We start from the raw sequence: 27598 nt of genomic DNA on the forward strand, positions 1-27598 counted from the left end.
AGAGTATTTACTGGTTTTCAATGACGAAATGAATGTATAGGCTACTCCATCTGTCGCTCTCCAAAACGGTGATGTTATTATTTCGAATTTTAACTGTTCAAAATGCTACTTGACCAATGCACATGATATACCGCAACTCAAACAGCCTCTTGTATTACGCTATGGCATACCGACAGGCATTGTTGAGCCAGCCGCTGGGGGTGTATTAATCGAGAACAGCATATCATCAAGGCTGATAACTCGATCCATGTCCATGAAACTCTGGTCGAGAAGCATGTAGGATATGGCGGAAAGCTCATCGTTTGGAGATCCATTGCTTGTGCTGTACCCCATTGGCGCTACCCTGTCTGGCGGAATGGCTTCTGTGGCCTCGTCGTTAGCAGGGTGTGACTGCGTACCGAGAAGAGTGTTGCTTTTATTGAAGCTCCTCGTGCTGCCATCTGTGTTCAACCCATTCCCAGTAGGGTTCCATAGCCGAGGAGCAGCAGATGGAGGTCCAACGGAGCCCGAAAGACTTCGAGCTGAGGAATTTGACGCCTGCACGAGCTGTTGAGGAGACGTTCGTGGTGTCTGCTGTTCAACCTCTCCATCTTGCCGCTGCTGGCTCTGCTGGGTCAATCCACCACGCGCCGGTACAGCATTCTGATTCGAAATAATGGTCGAATAACCAAGCACGTCTACACTGAAGTTCGGGTCTGCGGCGCATCTCCTGTGCAGTTCTCGCAGATGGTCCGCGTAGATGCCTGCCAGAGATCGTCCTTTGCCGTTTGCGGGCTGAGTTGACCCTTGCCATCTTTTCGCCATCCCATCCAAGCTTTCAACGAGTAGCCAGAGTTCCCGAGGAAGGTCGGAGCCGTAATACCTCCTATGAACTATGTCCGGCTTAGCAGATATTCTGGAAGCAGTAGTTCAATTGACTCACCCAGTAACACTCTTGCAGCGACGAATACACAAAAGGCGAATTGGTTTCCGACGGGACTTATGCTGGGTGTGTTTTTCAGATACTTTGCGGCGATATTCTGTATCTCCATTGCAGCATTACAGCAAATTTCAGCGCTGCACATGCTTGGAAGTTCCACGATATTCGTCCAATCGGCCGGTGGATATGCGATGCGTTGATGTAGTAGGATCATGGACGTATTGTGTGTTGCGTGAGCGAGCGTAAGGTTCGGGTCCATGGTAATGATCGTCGGCTGGCGAGAGATATTGGAGTCCTTCCACCTTTGAGGGAGAAACATTTTCCAACTATTCCGACGTTAGCTTGATTCCAACTGTGATGTAGGGGTAGTCGTACTGTACCAGGCGGAGGTCGAGTTCTTTGAATCGCGTGAGCCAGCTACTGACCTCCTGCCGATCATGAAAATTGATTCTCTGCTGCAAGAAGAATGTCGTCACTCGACTCAACGACTCGGTTGCCTCGATGCAGTAAGCAAACGCCCCTACCCCCGACATGTCCGGTTGTGCTCCGGCAGTGTGGGATGTAGACTGTGGCGAGCCATGTTGCATTGCTGACTGGGTAGTGTGATCAGAGCCAGAATAGCCGGTTGGTAGAAATGCAATCGAGTTTCCAATCTTGGCAGCGGATCGATCCCATATTCCAAAGTATGGAGTAGTGACAGCCTCTTCCTTGTGCCATAGATCCCCGTCAGCAGGGAGCCTTCGGTGGACATCGTCTGCCGTAAGACTGGTATTCCAACTATAAAACAGCAATCAGTTTCCGAGCTTACTAGTGACGCTCGTAGATGGCGTACCCTGTTGTGACTGAACAAAAGCGATCCAAGTTGAAGATGCTCCAAAATACTCGCCTCCTCTCTTCCTCTTCGACCCACTGTCGAGTTGGAAGCAAGGACAGGAGAGGTTTTAGAAGTGGCTGCGTATCGTGCTCTTCGCATTCGATGCTGAGTTGAAGGTATTCCACGGTTCTAGTCAATGAGCCGATAATTGACCAGGCTTTAGAAGCGTTGCCATGACCAATCTATCAAGATGTTAGTAGCTTATAGAAGTGATTGGTGAGAAGCATCTTACATCGTCGTATGCAATAATGATCAATGCCTGGAGGTTCTCCACCGATAACCCGTTCATAGCGGTAAGTAGGACGATACTTCTTGACTTCTTTGCCCAGCTTTCTAGATCGTGAGAACTGAAACTTTGACCTTCCGGTTGTACAAATCGGATCGCCGCAACTACTATAGCATGCAAAACAACAGTGAGATTCGGTCTCTGCTCAGTATCGTGTATCCGAGCTCTGAAATAGGTCTCGTGCAGGATAGGGATCCAAGGCTGGATGTAGGTAAAGTATGAGCCAACGACATCCTCCAGCAAATCTGGCGGAGGAAGATTCGAAGCGGCATCGGTCAAATCCTCAAGAGGGAGTTGGATTTCGAGCTGTGGATTCCCGCAGCTGTCTAGACGTCTCCGCTTCCGCGGGCGCATCGTCGACGGGCCGGTGGAGTTGGGCGCCTCGTGGTTCTGCCATGATACCGAGCTCGCTGGTGATGCGGTGTGGGTGTTCGTATGACCGACTGGTTGTTCGGGGGTTGCCATGGATGCCAGAGACCCGGTTTTGCTGATGAGGTTGCATAATTGCATGCTCAGGTTTGACAGGACGTTGAGAGAAGTCTCAAGACGCTCCCCGTCTCTCTGTTTCTCGAGATGCGCATTCTCCAGCGCGTCTAGCTGGACGTCAGCATGCTAGCCACTAGCTATGTTTGTCCTATTTGCAGCGGCAGTTAGACTGAAACAACATGGCAACATACCGATGCGGCGGCTAAGTCCCTCTACGGCCCCAGGCTTTAGTCCCGGCTTGTTCTTCTTCCCGTCATAGACGCACGATGAACCTAAGAGGGAGGTAACGGGTCAGACTGATCAGCCACAAGGGGGTACATATTGACGTGGCTAGTTGTGTCTGCCTATCAGTGGGAGCTTACCTAGTCGATGGCAATGGGAACACACTGGGACTCCTCTCGAACACTTCAGCTTGCGCTTCCGACAGCCTTGACAGGAGCCCAAGTCGCCCTCGCCAACAGCGCGATCATCGTCGCCAGCATTCGAAAGATCCATGGAACAGTCGTGTTAATCAAATTCAACGCGCGTTAAGCAAAGAGCTCACAATCCCCGATTGATTGATGATGTGAAGCCTGAGCCACTCACGCGGGAGACTGGATTCGCCATGAGATGATCCGATCTCCACTCACCTTCGCTCCGACTTCCCCGAGCGACCAGGATCAGCGTTGGGCATCACCCCACACCCCGGATTCTACCCATGATGGATGGTGTGGAGGATTCGTGCGGGGAAGAGAGAAGCCGAGGACTCGCCTCGGCTGTAGAGTCGAGCATTCGCCCGATGCCCGATGCTATTAGCCCTCCAATTATATTCGACGAGGCAGAGTGGCTTTAATCTGCCGGATAGGGGGACGCAACTAGCAGTGATTAGTACGAACTAGTTCATGATCGTCGTGAGGAGGTTGGGGAGATAACAAAAATCGCATTTGACCTGGAAAACTATCTACAACTATCCGACAGCTTAATTTTTGTTCCCTTCAAACTCGGTCCACCTGCTCCGTCGCGGTCTTGCCCTTGCCAAACGCCAGAGCGTCATCTCCATTGACATCCATACCCATCTGCTTCATCGCATTGGCACCCACAAGGGCGTCCGGACCGTCGAAAACCACGGCCACTTCCTCAAGACCCCGGCCCTTGGTCTCCGGGAAGAAGAAGTAAATGAGCGTCAGGTGGAAGAAGATGACGACGCACCACACAATGTAGTACTTCCAGCCAATTGCGTCCATCGCGACCGGGTTGGCGAAGCTGTTGTAGATGCCGGCAAGATTGCCCGTCAACTGGTAGAGCATAGACGCCTTCGATCGCAGTGAATACGGCACCACTTCCATGATGTAAGTCGGCGGGACGGGAGAGCAGACGTGGTAAAAGGCTGAGTAGAGGAAGATCATGGCCAGAACCGCGCCAGCATAGCCAGTTTTCTTGAAGCCGGTCTCCTGGTTGAGTGCAGAACAAGTCGTCCAAACGATGTATGTCAAGCCCATTCCTAGCATGCCGGAGAGGAATAGACGACGACGACCGGCTTTGTCGACGAGTGAGGCGAAGACGCAAGCCACAAGGAAGCCCCAGAGGGAAAGGCAGCCGTTGACAATGAGTTGGGTTCGGGAGTTGGTGATGTTGATGGACTTGAGCACCTTTGCCAGGTAGTAGCTCTACAAATAATAATCAGCAAGCGCATTCTTTAGAGGGTGATCAGTTCTGGTAGGACTTACGGTTAAAGCATTGCCTGAAAGCTGCATCATGGCCGGGATGTAGAGCGCGAGGAAGAGTCGATGTCGGTTGCCCTTGGAGGACACCCACTCGCTCCAGCGCGACTTCTGTTGGATCTTCTCCATCTCCAAAGTCGCCGTGATCTCTGCCATCTCGAATCGCGCCAGCGGTGAATTGACGTCGCCATCGGCGTGGTACTTGACAAAGAAGTCAAAGGCTTCCTTGCTGCGGCCCTTGTAGATGAGCCATCGAGGGGATTCCGGGGCGAATAGGCTGAGCACAACCTGGATGACGGAGAAGACGCATTGCAAGAGACTGGGCAGTCTCCAGCTCCAGGAGGAATTGTGCATTTGAAAGCTGCCGTACGTAGTCCACGCAGCGATCAGCGACCCAAGTGGCCACGATGTGAGATAGAATGAGACCAGTTTGCCGCGGTGAGTTGGGTACGCTACCTCGGAGAGCAGAGGAGGCGCAGCCACCGAGACGATTCCAAGGCCGAATCCAACCAAGAATCTAGCAGCGACGAACATGCCATAGTTGACAGAGGCAGCCTGTATGATGGAGCCAAAGATGATGATCAACGACCCGCCGAGAATCGGGTATCGCCGCCCAAAGATGTCGCAGAGCTGCGACGAAACCAAGACGGATATCAGGACACCTCCGGTCGGACCAAAGGTCATGGCGCCCAGTCGCGAGCCCGTCGGCTGGCCGAAGAACTCCTGCCACTTGGGCAGCGACTGCATGCCGTTGATCATGCTGGCGTCGAAGCCCGTGGCGGTTTGCGTGAGGAGCGCGCACAGCAGCAGCGTGTTGAGCTTGAGGAGCGTGCCATCTTTGTACCAGGGCTTGCGGCCCGTTGGGATCATGTCCTTGAGCACAAGCCCTTCGAATTCGTTTTCCTGGGTGCTGTTGGCCATGGTTTCTGCGGTCGAGATATCCTGGCCTTGGAGGTTGGTGTGGTCGTCTGTCACAGAGCGAACGAGGCTTCCTTATAATTGAATCCTCGCAAATATTCGTATCAATCATATGACAGTCGGCTTATTTTTCGGACAGTTTACCCCGGGATTTCACACGCGACGGCTGCCGCCCGTTATGCATCGGGTTGTGGGCGAATGCGAATAAACAACGGCCGAGATGCTGTGGCGGCAGATCCTCTCCGCACCCCGCGATGGAGACGATTACCACGTTGCTGTTGCTCATGGTACTAATTCGCAGGGGCAACGGGCATCGGGAGAATGGGCGACTGGCACTCGTCCGAGAAGCTCAGAGTCCATGACTCGGCGGTAGGCGGAATTGAGTGTAACGCTGCTGGCTATCACCAATTCGGCATGGAGGTGAATGAGCCGAACTGTTGGTCAATTCCTTGACTACAATTGATCATCGTTTGTATCTAACTCGATGGAGACATGGAGACATGGAGACATGGAGACAAAAGGTTCTTTTACTGCGGGGGATCAGCGGTGTCTTGTGGCCTTGCATTGTAGGTATGAGAGTGGACATAAAGTTGGCATTCATAACCAAGGTCAAGCAAGCGCACCAATAATACGTGTCAGTCGCAGTATGTGTGTGTAAATCATCTTGCTCGGGGATACCGGCTCCGAATGGACTCAACTAATATTCCCTGGCCTGTTGTAGCGCGGGCCGGCTAAAATCCGACATTTTATCTAAGCCGACATTTCTGCTTCGCTTACCCTATAGCTGTCTTCCGTTACATATGGTTTTCTTCCACGGGAGATTGATAGCGTGCTGTTGGCTTAGGAGAAACAGAGAGCACTCCTTGACGCAAAGCCCTTAATTGCAGCTTGTAAACCTCATATTGGACAACCACTCACTTTGTTGGACGGAAATAATGCACATAAATACCTCTAAGGATATGTTACTTACCAAATTACTGGACAATTGTGAGGGGAGAGCCCGCTGTGTCTCAAGTTTCATTTAGCTTCTTAGCAATAATCACCAGCCTGTCAACACGCTTTAATCCAGTATTCCTCCAGAATACGCGCGCCCATTCGCCTATCGCCATCACGGCTTGGCCATCTTGGCAAACTCCACTACATCGTCAATGGCGCCAAGCTGAGGCTGGCCCCCGTCCGAAAGGTGTTTCACGGCCTTGAATCGCATGAATCACATCTGGAATGCTCCAATGTGCGGCGAGATGGCTTCACTTAGAGTTTGGCTGACAAAAGCAGCAACCATCACGTACTCGCCCTCACAACTGGCCTCATGTGGCGCCACTGTTGAAAAAGTCGTCTTCAACTCGTCTCCCAGCCGCCGTGATCGACCTGACCGGGATGTGAAACAATCAGGCCCCTGACCCACACATCCAACCGCTGGGCCTCCGTTTGCTTACGGGTCTGGTAAACACGCTCCCTCATATTTTCCTTGGCATTAGAGAATTGCACGGAATTCTTTTAGCCTCCTACGCAGGCCGCCCGGCCGAGTGAGATCAGTTGCGGCATGTGGCTGAACATCAATAGGAAAGCCTTCGACGTCGAGGAATTTGGTCTCAATGGTTGATGAAGCTATTACTGCCGCTACTTGCGATTGACGCCTCAGTTGGCGAACTTCCCAGCCATTCATGGCCCTGACAGAAACAAGAGATTCCAGTAATAGTACCACGGAGTAGGGTCACGAGCGCTGCGGTACTGTGACAACTTCATGGTAGGAATAAGTTTACGCCAGGGATCTGACGCCCTTGGCCTCCGCCTACATCGTAAATCAAGCTTCCGCGTTTCTTGAGAAAAACTCGAGCCACGTTTGCTCTGCTCGCATTCACGAGTGCTATTTGTGTCCATGACCGTCATCGACAAGCTTCAGGTAATACCAGCGCTCCAGAGTCCACCACATCCACCCCGAGTCTACGCGTCCTCGGAAATTGCATCGTCTGCACCGGCGGCATTCCGACACTGCCAACAGTGAATGTAAGTGGGTACAATAGCGGTTGATACCTTGACCAATGCGAATACCTTTGCATCGATTTGTGTGGGCCAGGTTGTGTTGTAACCGGGTATGATGACGTTGCTTACTGTCAGGCTTTGGGCACTACAACTGGATACACCGCTTCGTCTGTAGATTACAAGCGGTATGACGAGAGACTTTTGACCGCTGATTTGGCTCAACTGGTCTTCAAGAGAGGTGGAGATGGTGGATGATACTACTGCACAATACGGAGGGTGGACGGGAAGGGCATCTGGTGATGCGAGCCTCTTATCTCCTATGCACCTCGATCGTTCTCCGCAGGATATTTATTAATCGTGTCAGGGGGCAACGCGTCGGTGAGAAACAGGTATAAAAAAAAGCGTCACTTCTAGGGTAGGGCTTTCTTGAGATGAAGTGACCGCTGTTCTACTACGTGTTGATCGATATTGTACTGGTGACGGTTAGTAACAGGAGTTCGAAAAATCGGAGCAGCAGCTGATTCAGCTACTGAAGAATTCTGTGGTTCTGCTCAAGAGTGGAAGGGGTACGCCTTTTCTTGTGCAGCTAACTTTATCTTCATTCGGGCAGCCTTTTGTTTTCTAATAGCTCGTATCGGAGGATAGCGGAAAGGCAAACATGATGTGGTGCTGCGTACTTCCAATATGTATAAATCTATTTTTATTTATGAACAGACAACTAATTAATTAGACGTCTCACTTTGATGAAAGATGTCCGATTGATAACGCCGTTCCACAAAACCCACACAGTCGTCACAGTTTGCCGCCATTACGACACCTTGTCGGTAACGACCATAGCTGAACCAGCACCCCGACCCCTGCTGCACTACCTCTGTGGGGATGTGCTCAAAGTGACGACAGCCATGTTTGCGTAATATTACCTCCACACCATCGACCGGCTGTGTGGGAGATCCGGAGATGCCAAGCAGTCTGAGCAAAGCTAGAATGCCCTCCGCTACTGCAGTCTATACAACCCGTTTAGCAGTGGCAAAAGGAATAATACACGATTGGTCAATTGAGTAGAGTTTGCAGTTTGGGCTAACTCAGTCGTAAAGAGTGCATTTTCACAATGCGAGTCAGCACGTCAATAACCAGCGCCTGTCAGTGCTCTATCACTCCACTTAAGGGGGCAATATATTGGTAAATGTGGAGAATACGAGCAATAACCAACACACGTAAGACCGGATAGCTGGAGGGTAGCAATGTACCAAGGGCGAGGCGGGAATAGTGTCCGGAGGAACAACGGCGGAACATGGTAGAAGCCTCGCGCTGCGACCTTGTTCTCAGCAGAGCCGCGGCGGCTTCGCCCCCGATGACGGACGACGTGGGAAACGATTGGCAAAGGCTGTCCGGCCCCTGAGCCACGCGTCCCGTTGTGGGTGCGGCGTAGTGGACGAAGGTCCCGGGGAACGACGAACAGGGGCAAGCGGTTTGCCGATCGTGAGTATCCTGGCCCCGGTGAGGGCTTGTGCACAACGCGCGTACCTTAAACCCAGTAAGTATAACTTCAATCTCTCAAGGGCTGAAACATGTACGGGTGGGCGGTTCTTGGCAAGCGGCGGTTATGGTTGATTCTGCGAGTTCAAGATCAGGCTTCGCGATGCTGGGAATGAGAAAGCGCCCGACGCGTTATATTCAATTTGCCGTCTAGTCAGTAATGCATCATTCAGATAGAAGCGAAGAAATACCAAACATCTTCATTCACAGCCCGAGCCAAATCCTCGCGCGTCCTTTCTTTCCGCGTTTCAGTAGACATTTCTCCGTGGGATCAAGTCGAAACACGATTTCATCGCCTTGGCCGGTTTCTAAGCCAATCACAAATTAAGCCGTCCCGATCCGCGGATCCGTTTCAGGTTTATGGTTGTTGACTGGCTTTGTTACATGCTCAATTGTATGCTTACTCCACAAACAACAAAAGAGTGGCACCACGTTGGGCCGCGGACGATGACATGCAACCTGGGTTCGTACGGACTGAAACATGCGGGATCCAGTTTTCAATCCAATTGTCTTCCAATGTCTCTCCACTCGCAGGGTTCTGGTGACATGCCTGCGATGAGAGACACGCCGGGTTCGAAGGGAGTGAAACAGGTGAGGCCCATTTTCAGCGCTATTTCGTTCCACTAACAAGGATCCATCGATATAGCCCCCCTACCAGTCGCTAAAAAGCTTACTGGCATTAGGGTATTGAGACCGTCAGTGTCGCATGCGGGAGCCTCACCTAAATTGGAGAGGACGGAGGAGAATTCCGTTTTGGAACCACGGCCAACATCGCGACCGTGATGAACATTTGTATATAAATCCGAGTCCTTTCTTCTCAGCAAACCCTTCTCTCTCTTCTCCTCATCCCAGCTTCATTATCACCACCTTCTCTTCCTTACTTCTCTCATTTCGACAAGCTGTGCTTGATCATTCGTTCTTATCCCAACTACCAAGCCGGCTTGACTACCTGGGTTTTTATTTCCTCTTAACAATCCCAACAACACCTTCTTTCCAAACTTCAAGATGCAGTACCGAATGACCCTCGCCGCCTGCTTGGCCCTGACCACCGCTGTCTACGCCAGCCCTGCCCCGCCTCAGATCACCAAGGCTCCCCGAGCTTTCCACCGCTTGGCAAAGCGCGCGCAGCCTGATGCCGCCGGAAGCAGCGTTCTCGATGCCCCCATGACCATTGCCGCTGGCGAGAGCTTCGACGGTGGCAATATCATGTACGACCGAGGTGTTTCCTGCACTGGCCAGGAGGAGGGTGGAGACTCCGATGCCGTCTTCATCTTGGAGAGCGGTGCTACTCTGTCCAACGTCATCATTGGTACGTTTGAACTTCTTGAATCACGTTTCGTTTGAGGATGTAAACTAATAAAGACTACAGGTCCTAACCAGATCGAGGGTGTTCACTGCAACGGTGGCTGCACCATCAACGACGTCTGGTGGGATGCCGTCTGCGAGGATGCCTTCAGCATCAAGAAGCAGGAGTCCGGTCAGACCACCAACATCAACGGCGGCGGTGCCACTGGCGCCGAGGACAAGGTGATCCAGCACAACGGTGGCGGTACCGTCATCATCAGCGACTTCACCGTCTCCGACTTCGGAAAGCTCTACCGCAGCTGCGGTAACTGCGACGACATGCCCGACCGCCACGTCCAGGTCATTGGTGGCTCTGCTTCCAACGGTGACATCCTTGTTGGCATCAACTCCAACATGGGTGACACTGCCAGCATCTCCGGCATCAGCATCAGCGGTGTCGATGAGGAGTGCGTTGACTTTGAGGGTGTCACTGACGGCAGCGAGCCCACCAAGGTTGGCACCTGCTCTGGAACCGGATCTGGAGACACTGTTTCTTCCGTTGCCTCGGATGTTGCTACTCCTGCTACCACTTCCGAGTCATCTGAGTCCACCCCTTCCGCCGTCGACACTGGATCCAGCGATGACAACTCGGATGACAACTCCGACGACAGCTCGGATGACAGCTCCGACGACAACACTGATGACACCACCGATGAGGATGCGGATGAGGACGATAACAAGGATGAGGATGAGGAGGAGTCGAGTGACGATAATGAGGAGGAGGACCAAGATGAGGAGGACCAGGATGAGGATGATGACGATGAGGATGACGAGTAAAGGTTCCGTTTGTGAACGCCTGCAACTCCAGGATTTCTGTATACCTTTCTCAACGTTTTTATAATTACCACCCTAACATAGATCTCTATACACTCTCCGGTAGGGTTTATAGACTATTATCCTATCCAAATAACCGTGTCCCAATAATTGTGCCCCGCAATTGCCATTTCCAGATCCATTCCATTGTTTGCCCGTTGCTTAGTATTTTATTATTTACTAGCTTCATTTTTTAACAACTGACTTATATTTATGTATTTAAAATGGAATAGCATGTTATTTCCTTTTGGAAAGAATATATAACAGACTCTGCTCAATAGAACAGTATATTTAAATCTCAACTCTAGCAGCAACACCAAAGTAATCGCTAACCCAAGTATCGACCTTTACTTATCTCACTCTGTAGCTCTTGAGAAATGCAAGGTTGTTAAGAGTAGTAAGTCGGTCTCTAGACTCAAAAGTCATTATATCTAGCTGATTTACTATAGAATTTGAAAATATTCGTATTTTAGTGTGAAAAGGTAGCTGGAAAGGCGGCGTGGCCAGACAGTAAGTATATCTTCTTAGTGCTCTCTAAGATTTTAGGGTAGGAATAATACTCCTATCTATTATGGTATCTATCTATTATGGTATAAAATTTTATGGACTAAATATTAACACTTTACCCATCTATCATCAACATTCACCAAACTTGCATCCATTATCGTCAGTTCGTCCGTTCGTTCGCTCATCCATCAGCAAGTCGCCACCATGAACTCTCAGCTAGCCTATGCTATGATCTTACCAAGCCGTTGCTTGTGGAATGGCCTGTGTCAGTTGGCCGCAAAGTAAACATGTTCTCGTGGCCATTTATGTCAAAAAAAGATTGAAATATTAAAATCCAGACCATCGTAAAAGTTCATTATTCATACAGCTATACCTCGGATTCCCTAAATGTGAGGGAAATATACAGACCAGTTAACATTCACAAACGCCGTTGCATCAACCTCCCTCAGCTCAGCAAAGGCTTCAATAATCTGATAAAACCTTGCAACACCATATAAAACGGCTATGGGCATTATCGTCCAAAATTCCCAGGGCAATGGCAACTCGGTAGGTTGCTTGTCAGAGCGCTCCTGGTCTAACTTCTCCTGCTGCGCGGCCTCAAATTCGCTTAGCCGTTCACGATGGAAGAAGCGGAGGTAAAGCCACTTCCATCGGCCGAGTCGCACCCACGAAGCCACCGTCTCGAGGGCCCAGAATGCAGCCGTCACTCCAAATAGTATCAGGCTCGTCACTCTCCACAGGGTTCGTTCAAGTTGCGTAGGAAAGGAAAAGTTCCAGCCAGCAATGTGGAGACCTGTGAATAGCAGCGTCGCAAAGCAGACACAGTACTCTTGTATCCCATAGGGATTCATGGGAAACCTGTCATTTGGGATGCACTGGATGGGCCGGTTGGCTGGGGTGGCTGGCATTCGCATAAACGGCTGTACGTTGATAGACCAACCAGGGCCATTCTCGTCAACAAAATCAAGCGGCGTGTTTTTCCATGCTCTGTTCTCCGTAATGTCGGCGATGCTCTTGTCAGTGACGATGGAGATTGGGGTTCGCACGTCCGCTGGCTTGTGCAGCCAAGCAAAGGCCGTCATGAGCGAGCACACGACGATTGCGAGAGTATTAAGCTCCAATGCTGTGACGGCGAGACCTTGAGCGACTCGTCCGATGCATTCCACTACAAGATGTCCAACCTGAATTGCGGTGATGACTTTGGTGAGGCGATCTTGCTTAGACTTGTCCCATATCTCCGCGGCGTTGACGCATGGGTAATCGACGTGTTTATTCTTGATCAACCAGTGTAAGTGCTTCGCATTCAGTGGAAACGGGTCGCTGTCTTTTGCATGCAAAACGAATCCGCCCATGTCCGCAAAGAAAGCTAGACGCATTGTCCACTGTGTGTAGCCAGACTTGTGGAAGTATTCGACCGAGTGACGAGCCCTGCTCCACTGGCCAGCCGCGTAGGTGAGAACGATCTCGGGCCCAAGGATAGCCAGGACCATCCACTTGATTCGACGACGGACCATGCTGAACCATGTATCGGTTGGTGCTGGAATGTTGAGGCAGAGCAGAGTATGAGTGCAGAGGAAGATGGTGACGAGACAGCTCCATAGAATCTGCCAGGTGCCTCGGAATGAGGGCTCATGAACCCATCCTGAAATGCGTCCAGTATTTGGGACCGGTAAGCAATCTTGCAGATAGCTTTTGGTGACGAGGCATTCCGCCATGGGTTCGTATTATCAGATGAGCGATGTAGCGTCGCGATTCGATCGTGGCTGAGTCGAACCAGTTGTCTAGATCTTAGTGTAGAGCGTAATTGACAATCGTGGGGTTTGGGGCAGTGCGTTGGAGCAAGGGGAATCGTTGCAATACATGGGACATTAGAAATTATGGGGAGACATTAAACTTCCTTACCTTTACCATTTCGACTCGGGCCGGTCCGTGGTGTGCCCCCAATAATCTCTAATTATATCCTACACAATCTGCGGTTGAGCGCTTGGAGACGCATTGTAACTGGCTCTCGCGGGCGAGCCGCCAGAGTTGAAGCCCGTTCTGGCGTATTGAAACCCGACGCCGCAGGGGTACATGACTGTGTTTCGGCCTCAGGCATTGAGCGCCAATTTCAGTCTCAGATTGGCTATAGACCCACCGCGGCGGCTATCGCTTTTCCCTTCCTCATCCTAATATCTTCGTCCGAGTACGCGCTCCGACATCTCCAGTTTCGCCTGGAAAGATAAGCAAGGAACGGCCATTTAAGAGGCCAGTTCCAGCCTCGAATCCTTCTGTTTCTGGGTGTTGCGACGGCTCTTGTGCCGGCTTAGCCTTCTCTCAACCCAACAACTTCACCACATCAATCCATTCAACCGGCCATCGCAGCCTCAACCCTCTCTGACATGGCACGTCCTTCGCCGCTTCAGGCTACCATTTGGGCTTTTACAGGGTCCATCTCACTGTACCTTGGTTTCATCTCTCTCCTCACGGTCCCATTCTTCCAAAACCAGGTCATCTACCTCAACAGCGTAACCCTCACTTGGTTCCAGGATGTCACTATCCCAGAACAGTGGGGGTTTCTCCACAATCAAGTCACTCCATTCACTCTGAAGACGCGAGATGGAGAGACCTTGCACGCTTGGCACATCTTGCCTGTGGGGCTCTACCAGAAGCATGAGAAGCAGCTACTTGCAGAGCCTTCTGGGATTGTCCCCGACATCGCCCAAAGTCTCGGATTCCAGTTGCTTCGTGATGACCCAGAGGCTCTCCTAGTGCTCTATTTCCACGGAGCTGCAGGTACTCTAGGGTCTGGCTGGCGACCGCCCAGTTATAGAGCCATGCATGCCGCTTCGCCCAACAAAATCCACACCGTCGCCATAGACTACAGGGGCTTTGGATCAAGCACCGGCTCTACCTCCGAAGAAGGACTTCTGATCGATGCCATCACTCTTGCGGAGTGGGCCATGAAAGAAGCCAATATTCCTCCTTCACGTATTGTGATATTTGGACAATCTCTCGGAACAGCAGTTAGCATCTCGCTGACACAGTACATGGCGGCCAAGGATGAGCCGACTCTTTTCTCTGGCATGGTACTTGTTGCGCCGTTTGTCGATGTCGAACTTCTTACTGCAACTTATCGGGTTGGTGGCGTCATCCCCATACTCGATCCCTTGGCGCATTTCCCTCGCCTCTTGAGTCTCTTGCATACATTCGTCATCAGCAAATGGCCTAGCAAGGACAAACTAGCCGACTTTATCAACAGAGTGGAAGCTCTGCCTGGGGACGACTCGAGATACCACATTACAATCATCCATGCCGAGGACGACTACGATATTCCATGGTCTCATAGCGAAAAGATCTTCTGGCACGCGATAAACGCCACTACCGCAGAGGGAATAAGCTACGACGACTTGGAGAATGAGAAAGAGGAAGCAAGGCTGCGGTTGGGTGCTGGCGGATGGCTTGTAAACCGAGTGACAAAGAAGGGATCCATCCGAGAGCAAATTGTCAAGCATGGATTGCATGACAAGATCATGTCGTATCCCGTTGTTAGCCTCGCGATATTGAGGGCGTTTCAGAGAACTTAGGGTAGATCCAACATAGAGAGACTTTTTTTAGACAATAAAACCAACAATGGGTCGGTGATCATGAAGGCGACCGATGTGTTTGCAGTGGGACATACCCAGGCTACAGTACCCGGTGTGCCGGCCAACGGAGTCCCTCTTTTTGCGTCGCGTACAATGCCCCGTGGCCGCGTCCTCCTGACCTTCAAGTATCCGTCTTGGTCTAGAAGTATCCGGCCTGGCCATTGCAGGAGCCCAAAGAGTTGCTACTGACCCTCAAACACCATGTCTATACAACAAACGTTCGAGTCCCCGCCTCAAGAGTACATCACCGACTCTCTTAGGCCCCCAATTCCAAACCGCGACAGTACTGCAATCTGGCATATGCGGACACTTTCTGATGTCATGTACTGTTCACAAGACTTAAAATATGCTAGAGGTACTTGGGGCTATACCAGTACGTCACACTACCTTGGCTTCTACGTCTTATCTCAAGTATAGCAGCTAAATGACGCTCTTAAGTTCTTCGCACTGTATACACTGAAGAATCCGACCTGCTGTTCCCAATTGCGGTGAAGAAACTTCAGAAATGGGTTACCGAGTTTTGGGTTCACTGGCGCCGTTTCCCCAGATGGGGTGAAAAGGGTGAAGAAGGAAGAAAGTCCAATGGATCTGTTAACGATGAGGTTGCGCGTCGGTTCTGCGTTGAGGTCATTGAAGATAAGGAGAATCTCAACATTCCGAAACTGAAGGATGCCAACCTTGAGGATATCAAACTCCTTTGTGATCGCTTTTCCAGCTGGGCCATTAGCGTGGGAGGAGATCCAGAGGAGAGAGGTTTTGCGACCACGCCTAGAATGCTGCTCTTTCTTGCCGTCGATTCAACCTCACTCCATGATCTTGTCAAGCTATCAGATAAAACACCACCTCAACGTACACCGAGAGATCTCCAAGAGAGAATACAGTGGAGGAATCGCGGGGACAGCTGGTTGTGGTTGTTTGATTACCAATCGATCCGGGATTACGATCCGTCTACCGATCCTCCGAGCTATCGAGGATGGATGAAGTTGGAAGTTGCCGATATTGAACAGGCATGGTTTTATAAGGCGGGCAGATTAGACAAGGATGACAAGACCGTCGAGTGTAAACTCACTGAGGAGACTGATGGATCTATGGGCTTTTGGTGCCATGGTATTTAGCACACATGCAAATTTGGCACAGATCCAGAATCAGCGAGAACCTTTCTGAGGCGAAATCATGGTATCAAATCAACACTTTGACAACGTCTCAAAGCCAGAGAGCAAAACGCAACATCTTTCGCTGGCTTGCTCTCTGACCTCATATGCTCATATCATCCCATAAGGTTAGTTCACACAGTTCACATAATGTGTCCGCAATAGCAATCGTTCCTACATATCATTCGCTGCCTAAAAATAACTGTTACCGGCTGCTAAACAACAGAGCCAATATGCTCAGGCCAATCGGACTTGGCATCGGCCCCACGCTGGGAGAGCTTGATCCAGGATGTCGGACATTGATCTTTACCGGTGGCCGAGGTCCTTCAGCTACTACTTAATACGAACGCTCAACAATAAACCAAGCAATTCTAGCATTAAAGCGATAATTTTATTCCTTTGTTCTCTTCCCAAGCATCGACTCACCGCTACTCTTAGTACGATATTCACTGCCAAAATGAAGAACATTGCGGTTGTCGGTGTAAATCTTACAATCCAAAGAACCACAGCTCCCTAGCTCTGGTCATTCAGTGCTTAATAAATGGAGCTATTTTTTTTTGGATCTAATAAGATGAATAGGGCACTGGTGATCTCGGATCTTATGTGGTCAGAAGCTTAGCTGGCTCGTCCGACTTTACTGTTACGGTCCTCACCAGGGGAAGTAAAAAATCCGACATCCGCGGCGTCAAGTATGCAGTCGTCGACTATGACGACGTTTCGGCTCTCACCGCTGTTCTCCATGGTCAGGACGCGGTCGTTTCTGTAGTCCCAGGACAGTACTCGAAGCTACAGATCAAAATCATCGAGGCAGCAATCGCTGCGAAAGTGTCTCTTTTCATCCCGTCGGAGTTTGGGTCTGACAATACGAACTCGAACACCCGCAAGCTGCCTTTGATGAAGGCGAAGGTGGCTGTCGATGAATACCTCAAGCAGTCAGCGGCAGCTGGCAAGATTTCCTACTCGAGGATCGTTGGCGGGCCCTTTGTCGAGTGGATGCTCACTGATGAACGAATGATGCCAATCAAGGAGCGCAAACTTTTTATCCACGATGGAGGCAACGTGCGCTTCTCCATGACCAGAATGGGGGACTACGGTGAGGCAATCGTTGGAGTGCTGAAGAACCCGGAGGCGACAAAGAATAGGACGGTTTACGTTGAGAGCTCCAAGGCCACGCAGAACCACCTTTTGGCCCTGGCCAAGGAAGTACTGGGTGGGGAATGGCAGGTGGAGCACGCGGATACCGAAGCGAATTATGCCGTGGCAGAAAAGCGCTTGTTCGCTGGGGAGTTTGACATGTCTGTTATTAGTCCCCTTGTGTTCAAGACTGTGTTTATTCCGGGGTATGGCGGCGATATTAACGCCATTGACAACGACTTGGTGGGGATAAAGCGGATGACAGATGATGACCTGAAGGCAGTCATTAAATCTCTTGCCTGAATTAGTCTTTTGTACGTATGTTTGGAACAATTTAGCAATAGAAAACATGTTGCAGCAGGGACTTTTGTCAATGAACCAATGTGACTGTGAGGGCCTGGAGCATCTTGACTGATCGGAGCTGTCAGGAAGCGAGATTTTGAGCCCAGGGAAGCACGAATTCCTGGCAGCAACGCTGTGATGCATATCCCGCATGGAGCCTCGGGGATCTTGGTGTCCGACCGTTTCGACGACGCACCCCGAGGGGATAAAGCCCCGGTCAGAAGACAAATGAATGACACCATCTTTGCCGAGTTGGTTTCACTAATGCACGAGGTTAGTTTAATTATTATAAAGGTCTGGCCATATTTGCGGGTCTGGGAGTGGCATACAGGGAACAGAGTCCGCGGGATGCGGGTGATTCGTCATGGAGAAGGTGCTCGTTCGGCAGTTGTCATTTCCCCATCAACGCATCGACACAGCCGAATTGAGTTTACTGTACAGGGACGGTCGGCCGCCAAAATTTGTCGGTATTCTGTATGTGGTACTCGGCACTAACGCAATATCCTAACTTCCACATTACGGAGGCGAACCATTTTTCCTGATATCTATATGTTCTTCGCGTACTCACGTAGCCGTATTCTTCTAAGATAACATTTATTCGCAACTGGTATTCCAATAAACGATTCAGATGAACGACACACCTCCCTTTAAGGTCCTTACTTCCGTAAAAGTAGTTGGTGTGGATATTCTTGATACAAACACCCGGTTTGTTGCTCCTCTGGACATGGTGGACCGTACCATCAAAGGAAACGAGTCCCTCGACTGTCCAACATATCCCTTCCTCATCGAGCACAAATCAGGGAGAAGGATTCTCTTTGATCTAAGAGTGCGAAAGGCTTGAAAAATATACCCCAGTCATCACAGACTATTTTTACAAGTCAGATGCAACCGCTGCTATTGAAGAACACAACGTTAGTGGAAATTATGTCGAAGCCATCCGATGGTACCATTTGTCCCTCCTCCATCGCTTCATTCTTCGTACAATACCCGACTCAGATATAGCCGGTGATTGATGAAATGGCTTCCCCAGGGCTTGAAAAAGCACATTTCATTCGTCTCTACTTATTCTGATCCGTTGAACGAGGAAGATGATAATAACTCAGACTTTTGATGAAATACCATTGTATCTAATATCAACGCCATCACGGATAATTATTCTTCACAGAACATAAAATACCGCGGGGAGAATGTTTATGGAATACAAAAGAATGTTTACAGTCCAAAGCTAGACGCCATTTTCCGATGATTGTTTCTCTAACCGTTATCCCAATTCTATACATGCAGCTCTTCTTCACAAAACAAAAAATAACCGACTAAAGGGACTGGAGATAGATGTAGGAAAAGTACCAATCAAGTGGTTTCCCGCTTGCATCTGCCTTAATCAAAAGGCTCCCCTCTCCCGCATCGACGGGCTGAATAGTAAACTCCGTGCTAAAGTTGATCCAATCGCCAGTCTGGGCGCCATCCCGAGGGTTGTATTCGACGACAAGCTCATCGTTCGTGGCCAGGAAGAACGTCAACAAGCTCCAGTCGGTATCGTCAGGAAAGTTGGTCTTCAGCCCAAACGCCAGTTTGTATGTAGGACCAGCCTCGAGCTGGAACGTGGGGGCATAGGTGAGGACGGCACTTCCTGAATCTGCGGCATCGATAACGCGGAAGACATTTTCGGCACCGATCTTCACGTTGTCGAAGAAGAAGCTATCCTCGACGTCTTGAGTCATAGACCAGTCGTCGGCGGATTGCATGGTATTGAAGGTGAGATCGATGAGTGCGTTTGCTAAGTGGGAGACGTTAGCATGGTGGACTAGGGTTGTCAATTTGGTCGCAGCTTACTCGAACATTGGAAACATCCCATCTCATAGTACTCGTCCCAAGCGTGGTCATCGGCATTGAATCGGAGATCGCTGAAGGCACCCCCAAAAAGTGTGCAGCTGCCTTCCGCCGTATTTCTGTACTCGAAAGTCGTGCAAGCCTCGTTTGAGCCGCAATAGGTGGTACAGCTCTCTCTGCTGAGGCTCTCTATTGAGAAGAGTTTTCCAGCTGGGTTGGAAGCGAATCCTGTTTGTCCACAGACGAGACCGTCCGGCGCAGGGTCGACAGCGTTGCAGATTGCCGGGGCCCAGGCGGATGCGACTCCTCCGAGGGTAGACAGAGCCAAAGCAGTAAAGACTTTTGTGAGTGCCATGATATGTGTTGTTGTGATGAATGTGTTGTTTAGAAGACGGTAACGAAGTGAGTTGATATTTTCTAAATGTATCGATTCCTTGCCTTGAATATATACGTGAAAGGCAGTCGGTCGAAGCTGCATGAGGCTATTTCGATTACTTCGGCGACTGCTGCGGTCGTCTGCTAGTTCGCGACTAGTTCGCATCTGCCCTGTAACATCACTTACAATGCACGGAGGGCCATTTCAAAAGTCTTGTACAGAAGAAAAATAACGCTACTCCGTATTAAGTCAACTAATTATTAGGGTAGGTAGATAAGTACACTAAGTACTTCCTGATTTCTATAAGCCCTAAAGGATAGCAGCTTACAGCATACAGCAACCGCTATATCCTGATCAGCAGCGCCTACTACTGCTGAAGTTACAGCGGCCGTTTAACGAGACTGTGACAGCGTCATGTATCTCAGGTAACCGACGGGGATGAGTAGATATGGTGTTACTAGCGCTTGGACAAGACTCTTGAAAGAGCCCTCCGTAAGCGGTGTTCATTTAGAGCGCCACGATCATTTTCCAGAGCAAGCTCATTATGCAGTCATCACCAATCGAATGCCCCCTTGACGAGCTAGATACATAAAAGGTAAGCCGTCAGCCTCCACCAAAAGAATAAAGCCGATTGACCCATGCTTCGCTTCTTCGAGAGCGCGAGATTCAGCGCCAGTGGTTGGACTGATCGCCCGATCTGATCGCCGACCTCCCGAATGGCCCTGTATCAGATCAACGAAGGTGCCTTGCCATGTGCAGGGAGAGAGCTCGGAGTTTCCGACTGGTGATTAGTCGCCGGTGAGAGCCAGGATAACTCAAGAGGTCCCCGAGTCGCCGATTCTCCAGGTCCCCGATTCCCCGGAGTCACCGACAGTGTTGAGGCCTGGCTTGCGCCTCAAAACCACAATTTGTACAGCCTCTGCCGGGCTTCACGAACAATTGACGTTGATTGAGCAACTTGCTCTGCGCCTAAGAAGATCCCGTTGACGAGTGACGCAATTTCCCCAAGCCACAATTCAATGCTACGGTCAATTCAATTGAGTTTGGGACATCAATTTCGAAACAAGAGTGCCGTAAATAGCTTAATCTAGGCATCGAAAAAAGTCAAGCCTAATTTTCCAGGATGCCTACAGCATCAAGGCTTCTCGAAGTACCGTCTCCAGCTCTCTAACAGCCGCCGGGGTGGTCTTCTGCCCAGTCATGATGTAGAATACATTTCCCAACACCCGAGAATGCACGTTCCATCGTCCCTCCTCATAGCCTTCACGTAGCCGAGTCTGGAGCGTCAATGCCGCAGAGCTCTTGTATCCCGTGCTGCCCTCGCTGCGTAGAGTGATGGCAAGGACGCTTCCCAGGGCCCAGACACCGCTTACACGGGCACTGTGGCGGGATACAGCGTCGATGAACGACTGGGACCAAACAGACCACACGATCGAGTCATTTACACTCCGGGGAGATGACTCTAGAGACTGCGATCCAGGTGAGACCCATCCATCCACCTTGAAAGCATCCCACTTCCCCTGCTCTTCCATCTGCTGCATCTCCCGCAACGACTCGAGCGCAACCTGACATCCGACCGGGTGCGCCGTGTAGCTATGTCCATGCAACAGCGCATCGCTCTTATCGTCGCTAAGGAACGCTTCAAAGACACTGCTAGAGGCTAGAGTGGTGCACAGCGGGACGAGGCCACCGGTGAGGAGCTTTGCGTGCACGGAAACATCGGGGTGGACGCCTAGGAACGAGGAAGCTGTGTAGCGGCCGAGGCGGTACAGGCCGGTGAATACTTCGTCAAAGACGACGGGGAGACCGTTCCAGGCGAGGTTTCCTTGAGCAGGTGACTGCAACTCGCCCGTGGCAAATAGGTGAGGGGATCGGCGGACAACATTGATGAGAGTGCGTTGGAAGAGGGGATCCCTGGGAATGTCAGTTTCATCCAGAGATGGCCCGGAAAGACTTACACAAAGATCATGCCGCCAGCACCGAGGATGACGGGCTCCATCATCAAGGCACCAAACTTGCGACCCTGCTTCTGGAGACTCTTGAGGGTCTTCTCGATATACGCCTCATACTTGCGGCAGGTCTCATCCTGCTCTCTAGCCTCGACATTGAACACATCAGCCACGCTGGGGAACTTCTCTCCGCTGCCAAGCTCAGCCTTCAAACCCTCTGGGACGTCAACAACCCACTTCCCGTCGGTACAGTTCACCGTCGGGTAGTCGAACCAGAAGCCCTTGCCCTCATACCACTCAACATTCTCGTTGAAGGTACACGGCTCCGCACAGTCCATGGCGCCAATGGTATCTCCGTGATAACTCCCCTTCAATCCCAAAATCCCCAGCTTTGCGTCCGGGCCCCAGCCGTACCGCATGCGCGCCGCGCGCAGGGCCATCTTCACGGCGACTTCGCACCCGGTGCTGCCGTTGTCGGAGAAGAAGACGCGGCTGAGACGGGGGTTCTGGATGTTCTGTAGGAGCGTCTCGGCGAGGGCGAGGGCGGGCTCGTGGACTGCTTCGGCGAACATGACGTGGCCGTAGCGGCCGGCAGCGTAGGCGGCTGCGAGCGTGAGCTTTGGGTTGGCGTGGCCGAGACCTTGTGTCCACCAAGAGGCTGAGCCGTCGAACGAAGGCCGGAGGAGGTTGCCCTGGGGAGACGAGGTGGTAGGTTGAGATTTCAACGTCTGGAAGTGGTCGCCGTATGCTGAGTCAATGGCGGTGATTCGATCTGGCGTGAGGCCTTTCTGCTGAGTGAAGGGATACCAGATATGCCCATGGGCCTTTGCAGGCATCTCCTCAAGACGGGCGATCCGGCTTTCATGGCGCTTGTCTAGTCGAGTCAGAATGTTGTGGACTGTCTTTTGCCCGCTCGCCTCGGTGTAATACGCCGTCATGCTGTCCCACTCTGCCTTTTTTTCCTCGTATCTCCTCGGTGGCTCTGCTACCGCCTCTACTGGGATCCCATAATTGTCGCCAAAGTAATCGGTGAGATAGCGATAGTTCTCATAAACCGCGTCTCGGAATAGCAGGACGCCCTCGACATCATACCCACGAAGCCGGAGAGATTCAAAGGCCGAGACGGTTTGTGAAATGCCGCCAAGTTTGGAGTCGCCGACAAGAATCACGGGCATGCGCAGAGGAGCGTAGAGGTCTGCTTGGGTGGTTCTCGAGGGGCCAGGAGAGTGCACGCCGCCGGCGGTTTCAAGGAACAGCCAGCCGGATCCTTGATGAGCGCGGCTGGAAATGTGATGGTGGATCTTTGCTAGAAGTTCATGGTCCGTGGGAATGGGCTTGTGGGTGAGTATTGGTTGCGGTGGGAGGTTGAGTGATGGAGCTTACCTTGCCGGAGACCAGGGCGGCTGAGTGCGGACTGGCGGGAATATCATATTGAAACAATGTCTCTACCTTGGTGCTGGGCGCATATTGTTGAATGTGACTGTGTTGTATCAATTGCTGGTCTAGTCTTGGAGCAGGTTAGATACAACATCTGCGCATGATTAGTCTGAGCCCGTTTCCAGCTTGACCGGCAGATTGGCACATACACCCTTCATCCGCGTCCTCCAGCGCCCCCGTCGACACAGGCTTCAAATACGAAACCTGGTCATTCTTCCAATTCCGGGCCGCCGAGTTGCACAGGATCGTAGTGAGGATCGTCTTGCCGACGTCGGTGTTGGCGCCATACACCTGGTGCACGCGCAGAGCGCGCTGGAGGAGAGCCCCTACCGGCGCCATGATGCCGAGAGAAACGAGTGAAGGCGAACTGCCGAGGTGAATGGCGATGTGTGGGATGGATTGATCAAGATGGATTGACCAAGATGGATTGACCAAGTTGGATCAACCAAGATGGAATTACGTGCCACGGGTTATGTCGGCATTGATCGGCACCTGGACTATTAGAGATGCCGCTCCGCTTTGCCCCAGATTTGATTCCTCAACAAAGGCAGAAGAGCTGTGGAGGATTGCACCGTAGACCAGATTAGGTGGGAATTGCAGCACTAGCATGGAGTACGCTTCAGTAGAATTGATCAATCACAGGGCTTAATTAACCAAAATTACATCGTCTCTCCCTCTCTCCCGTCACATGAAATCTCCTTTGTCCATCAATCTGGCCTTGAGCCTCTGATTGCGGGGAAATCTCTCAAAATCCCTCTTCCATCATCTCCAGTCTTCTTCCTCGCACATTAGCGCGCCGCTTGGTGTGCAGATGCCTCGGATGAGTCGGCCGAGCCAATGACATTGCCCGCTTTACTAGTTGAGCCACCGGAATGTGGCCGAATGTGCGTAGGTTGAACGTAAGCGAATGGTTGTGACGCCCCAACCCCCAGCTCGCAAACTGGTTGAGTGAGGTCGCGATACTATCTCAAGTACTCATACATCTCAATTGACGGGAGATATCGCGCAATTGCCCAATGTCCATCATCTCTTGCTAACCCCACGCATCATTATGGATGCCGGACTCTCCTCACTGGAGGCCACACTCTCGGCTCTCCTCGCGCGACGCGAATCGCGTTCCCAATTGCGACGCTTGACTACCGTCTCCCCTGGCATGGTGGACTTCTCTTCAAACTCATACCTCTCTCTGTCCAATCATCCCGACGTGCAGCGCGCATACCTGGCCCTCCTGACGTCCCACATCAACAATCCCTCCCCGGCCACATCGCCTCCAATCCTTGGCTCGGGCGGTTCTCGACTGCTCGATGGGAACAGCTCCTTCTCGGAATCGCTGGAGCGCGACATTGCCTCGTTCCACGGTGCACCCGCAGGCCTGCTTTTCAACTCCGGATTCGATGCCAATGTCGGCCTCTTCAGCTGCGTGCCTCAACCATCCGACATCATTATCTACGACGAGCTCATCCATGCGAGCGTCCACGATGGGATGAAGCTGAGCCGGGCGGCGCAAAGACTGCCATTTCGGCATAATACGGTAACGACGGATAGCAGCGATGCAGACAAAGGCTTGAAGGGCCTTGACGCTCTGCTCCGAGACCTCACCGCCGGTGTCCAAGGGAAAGAGTTGTTTGAGGGAAAGAAAAATGCCTTTGTGGCTGTAGAAGGGGTTTACAGTATGGATGGAGACGTGGCGCCCCTTCAACAGGTTGTTAAGTGTGTTGAAAGGCGGCTACCGAAAGGGAATGGCTACATCATCGTTGACGAAGCCCACTCGACCGGCATCTTCGGCGCAAAAGGCCGGGGACTTGTCTGTGAATTGGGCCTCGAAACACGAATATTCGCTAGAGTGCACACGTTTGGCAAGGCCATGGGCTGCTCTGGGGGTGAGTCTACATCACAAGTTCCAATTCCTCCCACTAACTTCTCCAGCCATTGTTCTCTCGTCTCACACAACCCGAGCCTATCTCATCAACTATGCACGACCTCTGATCTACACAACCGCCATGGCGCTGCCCTCCCTCGCAAGCATCAAAGTCACCTACGACTTCCTCATGAACAACGGCGGCGAGCCGCTAATGCGCAACTTGCATGGACTCATGAACCACACCCACAGCCTCCTCCAGTCCATCTGCACTCGCTACAAGCCACCCGCAGATCTTCTCCGCTTAGATCCAACCCCACCGAAGTCGCCCATCATTCCGCTCTTCACTGCGCACCCCCGTAGCTTGGCGCAGCACTGTCAGCGCGGTGGGTTCATGGTCCGTCCGATTGTGGCTCCGACTGTGCCAGAGGGGAGCGAGAGAGTGAGGATCTGCTTGCACGCGGGGAATACCGCAAAGGAAGTCGAGGCGTTACTGGAAGCGGTGGAAGAGTGGTTACGCAGTCGCATGGAAGGAGATGCAGGCAAAACTATTCGGGATGGAGCGGATTCCCGAGGACGGCTCACCGAGAGTAGTGCTAAGGTCCAGACAGATGGAGAAAAGGCAAAATTATAGATGGCTGCCATAAGCCTAACAAATTACTCTGTGACTTTTTGAATAACATTATATGTCATGTGAGTGTCCTATAGTCGCAAACGTAGGTACCTCTCAGGCTTGTCATAGACTTCAGACTTCGTCGCAACCACAGACCAGCAAACCCCACAACGGGAGTACTGCAGCTACCCTACACACTAGGACCCCAGATTGTGGGAGAAGCACCACCAAATAAGAATATCCCGAGGTAACGGGTGAGCCACATAAGATGACGTGAATAATTTGATCGATGAATGAAAGAAGAAATGAGTTGGGCCGAGAATGCTAACCTGAACACGTTCAAGAATTGACGACATTATTTTCTCATACCAAAAACAAAACCACGCTCCCCAACCAAGGTCGTCAACGAGGCATAGCTTTATAATACTCAACACTGGAACAAATATTACCACACTGAATGCCGATATTAAGAAAATCCTCTCCCAGTTCCGTTCCCCATCAACCAAATTCCTATCGCCTGTATTGAATGCGTACAATCCGTTACCTGTGTCACGTTCAGTATCGTCAACCACACCTCATTGGCTAGGCAATGTGCAAATCAGCCACCCGCCCTATTTACCTCCATTACCCCTTGACATTGGCACGCTGACGTGGCAAGGCAAAAAAAGGGGCGGGAATGGAATCAGGGAACGCAGAGTGGTAGGGACGGTACTCGCTTCGAATTTGATCATTCTCACGGCCTCTTCAACCAAACAACATCACTTTCCTCTGATCGCCTGCAATCACATACTGACGCTCGAGCACCACGCAATATTTGCCATGTCTAGCACTCTCAATCACGCGAACGACACATATATGCCTAGTGATATGGCAGATATGTCGCTGATGGATTTCGACTATCCGGAGTATCAGGAATTCAACTTCGATGAGCTAACTGCGCCCGAGCCAGCCATCGCTCCCAATGACTTGGCTAATATGTTGCTGATGGATTTCGGCTACCCGGAAGATCAGGAGCTCAACCTCAATGTGGCTGGGCCAGCTGAGCCTGTTGCGAGGTACCTTTTTTTTTTTTTTTTTTCTAATATCGTCGCGCCATTTTAGCAGTGCACGGCAGCACTTAGCTCGTCCCATCCTTGGCCACCAATGCATTGAGTGTAAAGAGAGCTTCTCCACCAAGACAGCTTTGGATCTGCATGGTTCGCAACTCGGCCATAGTCCATTCGCCTGCACCTGCGGTGGCCGTTTCTCCAGGTCTGATGTTCTTGCTCGACACGTCAAGTCCAAGGAAGTGGGACAGCCTCAATACCCTTGCCACTTCTGCAACAGGCATCAAGGCGAGGCGGCCTTCCGCCGGCGAGACCATCTCACTCAGCACCTCGTTCAATACCACAAGCATGACCTTGCTTCAAACATTCAGGCACCACCATCAGGTTTCGCTTCTGTCCCCACCTGTCCACACCTTGAGTGCTTCCCGTCGCAGTGGTCCTTTACCACGAATGCAGGCTATTATCGACATATGAGAAGTGTTCACCAAGAGACACCCTTCGAGTGCACAGTTCCCAACTGTGATCGAGTTGGCGCAAAGGGATACTTTCGGGAGAAGGACTTGTCCAACCACTGCCGATCGAAACACGCTGACACAGAGCTTCAGTAGAAGGTCTGTGGCTAGGGGTCTAACAGGCTTGGAATCGCTGCACTGGGTTTACTTAGATGTTGAGCGCACCATGTTATCTAGGACTATGGAGAACACAGGATTGAGAAACTAGATTGAATTACGCTCGCACAAACTTTGAGTGGTCATCGTAAACAAATCCACCTATAATTCGTCGGTCATGCTCCTGAGCCGTCATCTTTTAGTGTCGATAAAAACGACTACGATTATTCAGCTACTCCCAGTTATAATGATATTAAACTGT

General features: G+C 51.3%; 11 protein-coding genes across 11 annotated transcripts; 6 read left to right on the forward strand and 5 right to left on the reverse strand.

The window, feature by feature from the left end:
- Nucleotides 1-159: 159 nt before the first annotated feature.
- On the reverse strand, nucleotides 160-3060 carry BGZ61DRAFT_562484 (fungal-specific transcription factor domain-containing protein; the record flags this gene model as incomplete). Its single annotated transcript, XM_046255854.1, has 8 exons — nucleotides 160-427; nucleotides 560-872; nucleotides 923-1245; nucleotides 1295-1696; nucleotides 1752-1975; nucleotides 2026-2672; nucleotides 2757-2837; nucleotides 2928-3060. The coding sequence occupies 8 exons, from the start codon at nucleotides 3058-3060 to the stop codon at nucleotides 160-162; spliced, it is 2391 nt and encodes a 796-aa protein (XP_046096746.1).
- Nucleotides 3061-3539: 479 nt separating this feature from the next.
- On the reverse strand, nucleotides 3540-5186 carry BGZ61DRAFT_593414 (general substrate transporter; the record flags this gene model as incomplete). The annotated part of the gene is made up of 2 exons (XM_046256793.1): nucleotides 3540-4211; nucleotides 4272-5186. The coding sequence occupies 2 exons, from the start codon at nucleotides 5184-5186 to the stop codon at nucleotides 3540-3542; spliced, it is 1587 nt and encodes a 528-aa protein (XP_046096747.1).
- A 4372-nt stretch (nucleotides 5187-9558) lies between these two features.
- Nucleotides 9559-10914, forward strand: BGZ61DRAFT_431994 (pectate lyase-domain-containing protein). Its single transcript, XM_046243870.1, has 2 exons — nucleotides 9559-10011; nucleotides 10072-10914. The coding sequence occupies exons 1-2, from the start codon at nucleotides 9708-9710 to the stop codon at nucleotides 10821-10823; spliced, it is 1056 nt and encodes a 351-aa protein (XP_046096748.1). The 5' UTR covers nucleotides 9559-9707; the 3' UTR covers nucleotides 10824-10914.
- Nucleotides 10915-11716: 802 nt separating this feature from the next.
- On the reverse strand, nucleotides 11717-13210 carry BGZ61DRAFT_462822 (uncharacterized protein). The gene has a single exon (XM_046247349.1). It carries the CDS (start codon nucleotides 13079-13081, stop codon nucleotides 11750-11752), a length of 1332 nt encoding a protein of 443 aa, XP_046096749.1. The 5' UTR covers nucleotides 13082-13210; the 3' UTR covers nucleotides 11717-11749.
- A 314-nt stretch (nucleotides 13211-13524) lies between these two features.
- On the forward strand, nucleotides 13525-15095 carry BGZ61DRAFT_462823 (Alpha/Beta hydrolase protein). Its single transcript, XM_046247350.1, has one exon. The coding sequence runs from the start codon at nucleotides 13748-13750 to the stop codon at nucleotides 14930-14932; it is 1185 nt and encodes a 394-aa protein (XP_046096750.1). The 5' UTR covers nucleotides 13525-13747; the 3' UTR covers nucleotides 14933-15095.
- A 56-nt stretch (nucleotides 15096-15151) lies between these two features.
- Nucleotides 15152-16318, forward strand: BGZ61DRAFT_143124 (uncharacterized protein). The gene is made up of 2 exons (XM_046237296.1): nucleotides 15152-15365; nucleotides 15431-16318. Exons 1-2 carry the CDS (start codon nucleotides 15194-15196, stop codon nucleotides 16105-16107), a joined length of 849 nt encoding a protein of 282 aa, XP_046096751.1. The 5' UTR covers nucleotides 15152-15193; the 3' UTR covers nucleotides 16108-16318.
- Nucleotides 16319-16600: 282 nt separating this feature from the next.
- Nucleotides 16601-17580, forward strand: BGZ61DRAFT_539313 (NAD(P)-binding protein; the record flags this gene model as incomplete). The annotated part of the gene is made up of 2 exons (XM_046254775.1): nucleotides 16601-16624; nucleotides 16723-17580. The coding sequence occupies 2 exons, from the start codon at nucleotides 16601-16603 to the stop codon at nucleotides 17578-17580; spliced, it is 882 nt and encodes a 293-aa protein (XP_046096752.1).
- Nucleotides 17581-18932: 1352 nt separating this feature from the next.
- Nucleotides 18933-19804, reverse strand: BGZ61DRAFT_539314 (uncharacterized protein; the record flags this gene model as incomplete). Its single annotated transcript, XM_046254776.1, has 2 exons — nucleotides 18933-19396; nucleotides 19453-19804. The coding sequence occupies 2 exons, from the start codon at nucleotides 19802-19804 to the stop codon at nucleotides 18933-18935; spliced, it is 816 nt and encodes a 271-aa protein (XP_046096753.1).
- Nucleotides 19805-20862: 1058 nt separating this feature from the next.
- On the reverse strand, nucleotides 20863-23661 carry BGZ61DRAFT_522980 (dethiobiotin synthetase). The gene is made up of 4 exons (XM_046252568.1): nucleotides 23363-23661; nucleotides 23158-23254; nucleotides 21784-23108; nucleotides 20863-21739 (listed from the first exon to the last, which is right to left on the reverse strand). The coding sequence occupies exons 1-4, from the start codon at nucleotides 23548-23550 to the stop codon at nucleotides 20953-20955; spliced, it is 2397 nt and encodes a 798-aa protein (XP_046096754.1). The 5' UTR covers nucleotides 23551-23661; the 3' UTR covers nucleotides 20863-20952.
- Nucleotides 23662-24069: 408 nt separating this feature from the next.
- Nucleotides 24070-25818, forward strand: BGZ61DRAFT_593420 (aminotransferase class I and II). Its single transcript, XM_046256794.1, has 2 exons — nucleotides 24070-25091; nucleotides 25138-25818. The coding sequence occupies exons 1-2, from the start codon at nucleotides 24263-24265 to the stop codon at nucleotides 25701-25703; spliced, it is 1395 nt and encodes a 464-aa protein (XP_046096755.1). The 5' UTR covers nucleotides 24070-24262; the 3' UTR covers nucleotides 25704-25818.
- Nucleotides 25819-26501: 683 nt separating this feature from the next.
- Nucleotides 26502-27378, forward strand: BGZ61DRAFT_522982 (uncharacterized protein; the record flags this gene model as incomplete). The annotated part of the gene is made up of 2 exons (XM_046252569.1): nucleotides 26502-26737; nucleotides 26787-27378. The coding sequence occupies 2 exons, from the start codon at nucleotides 26502-26504 to the stop codon at nucleotides 27334-27336; spliced, it is 786 nt and encodes a 261-aa protein (XP_046096756.1). The 3' UTR covers nucleotides 27337-27378.
- Nucleotides 27379-27598: the final 220 nt, after the last annotated feature.

Source organism: Ilyonectria robusta (genome assembly GCF_021365365.1).
Source record: "Ilyonectria robusta strain PMI_751 chromosome Unknown BGZ61scaffold_33, whole genome shotgun sequence".
NCBI lineage: Eukaryota > Fungi > Ascomycota > Sordariomycetes > Hypocreales > Nectriaceae > Ilyonectria > Ilyonectria robusta.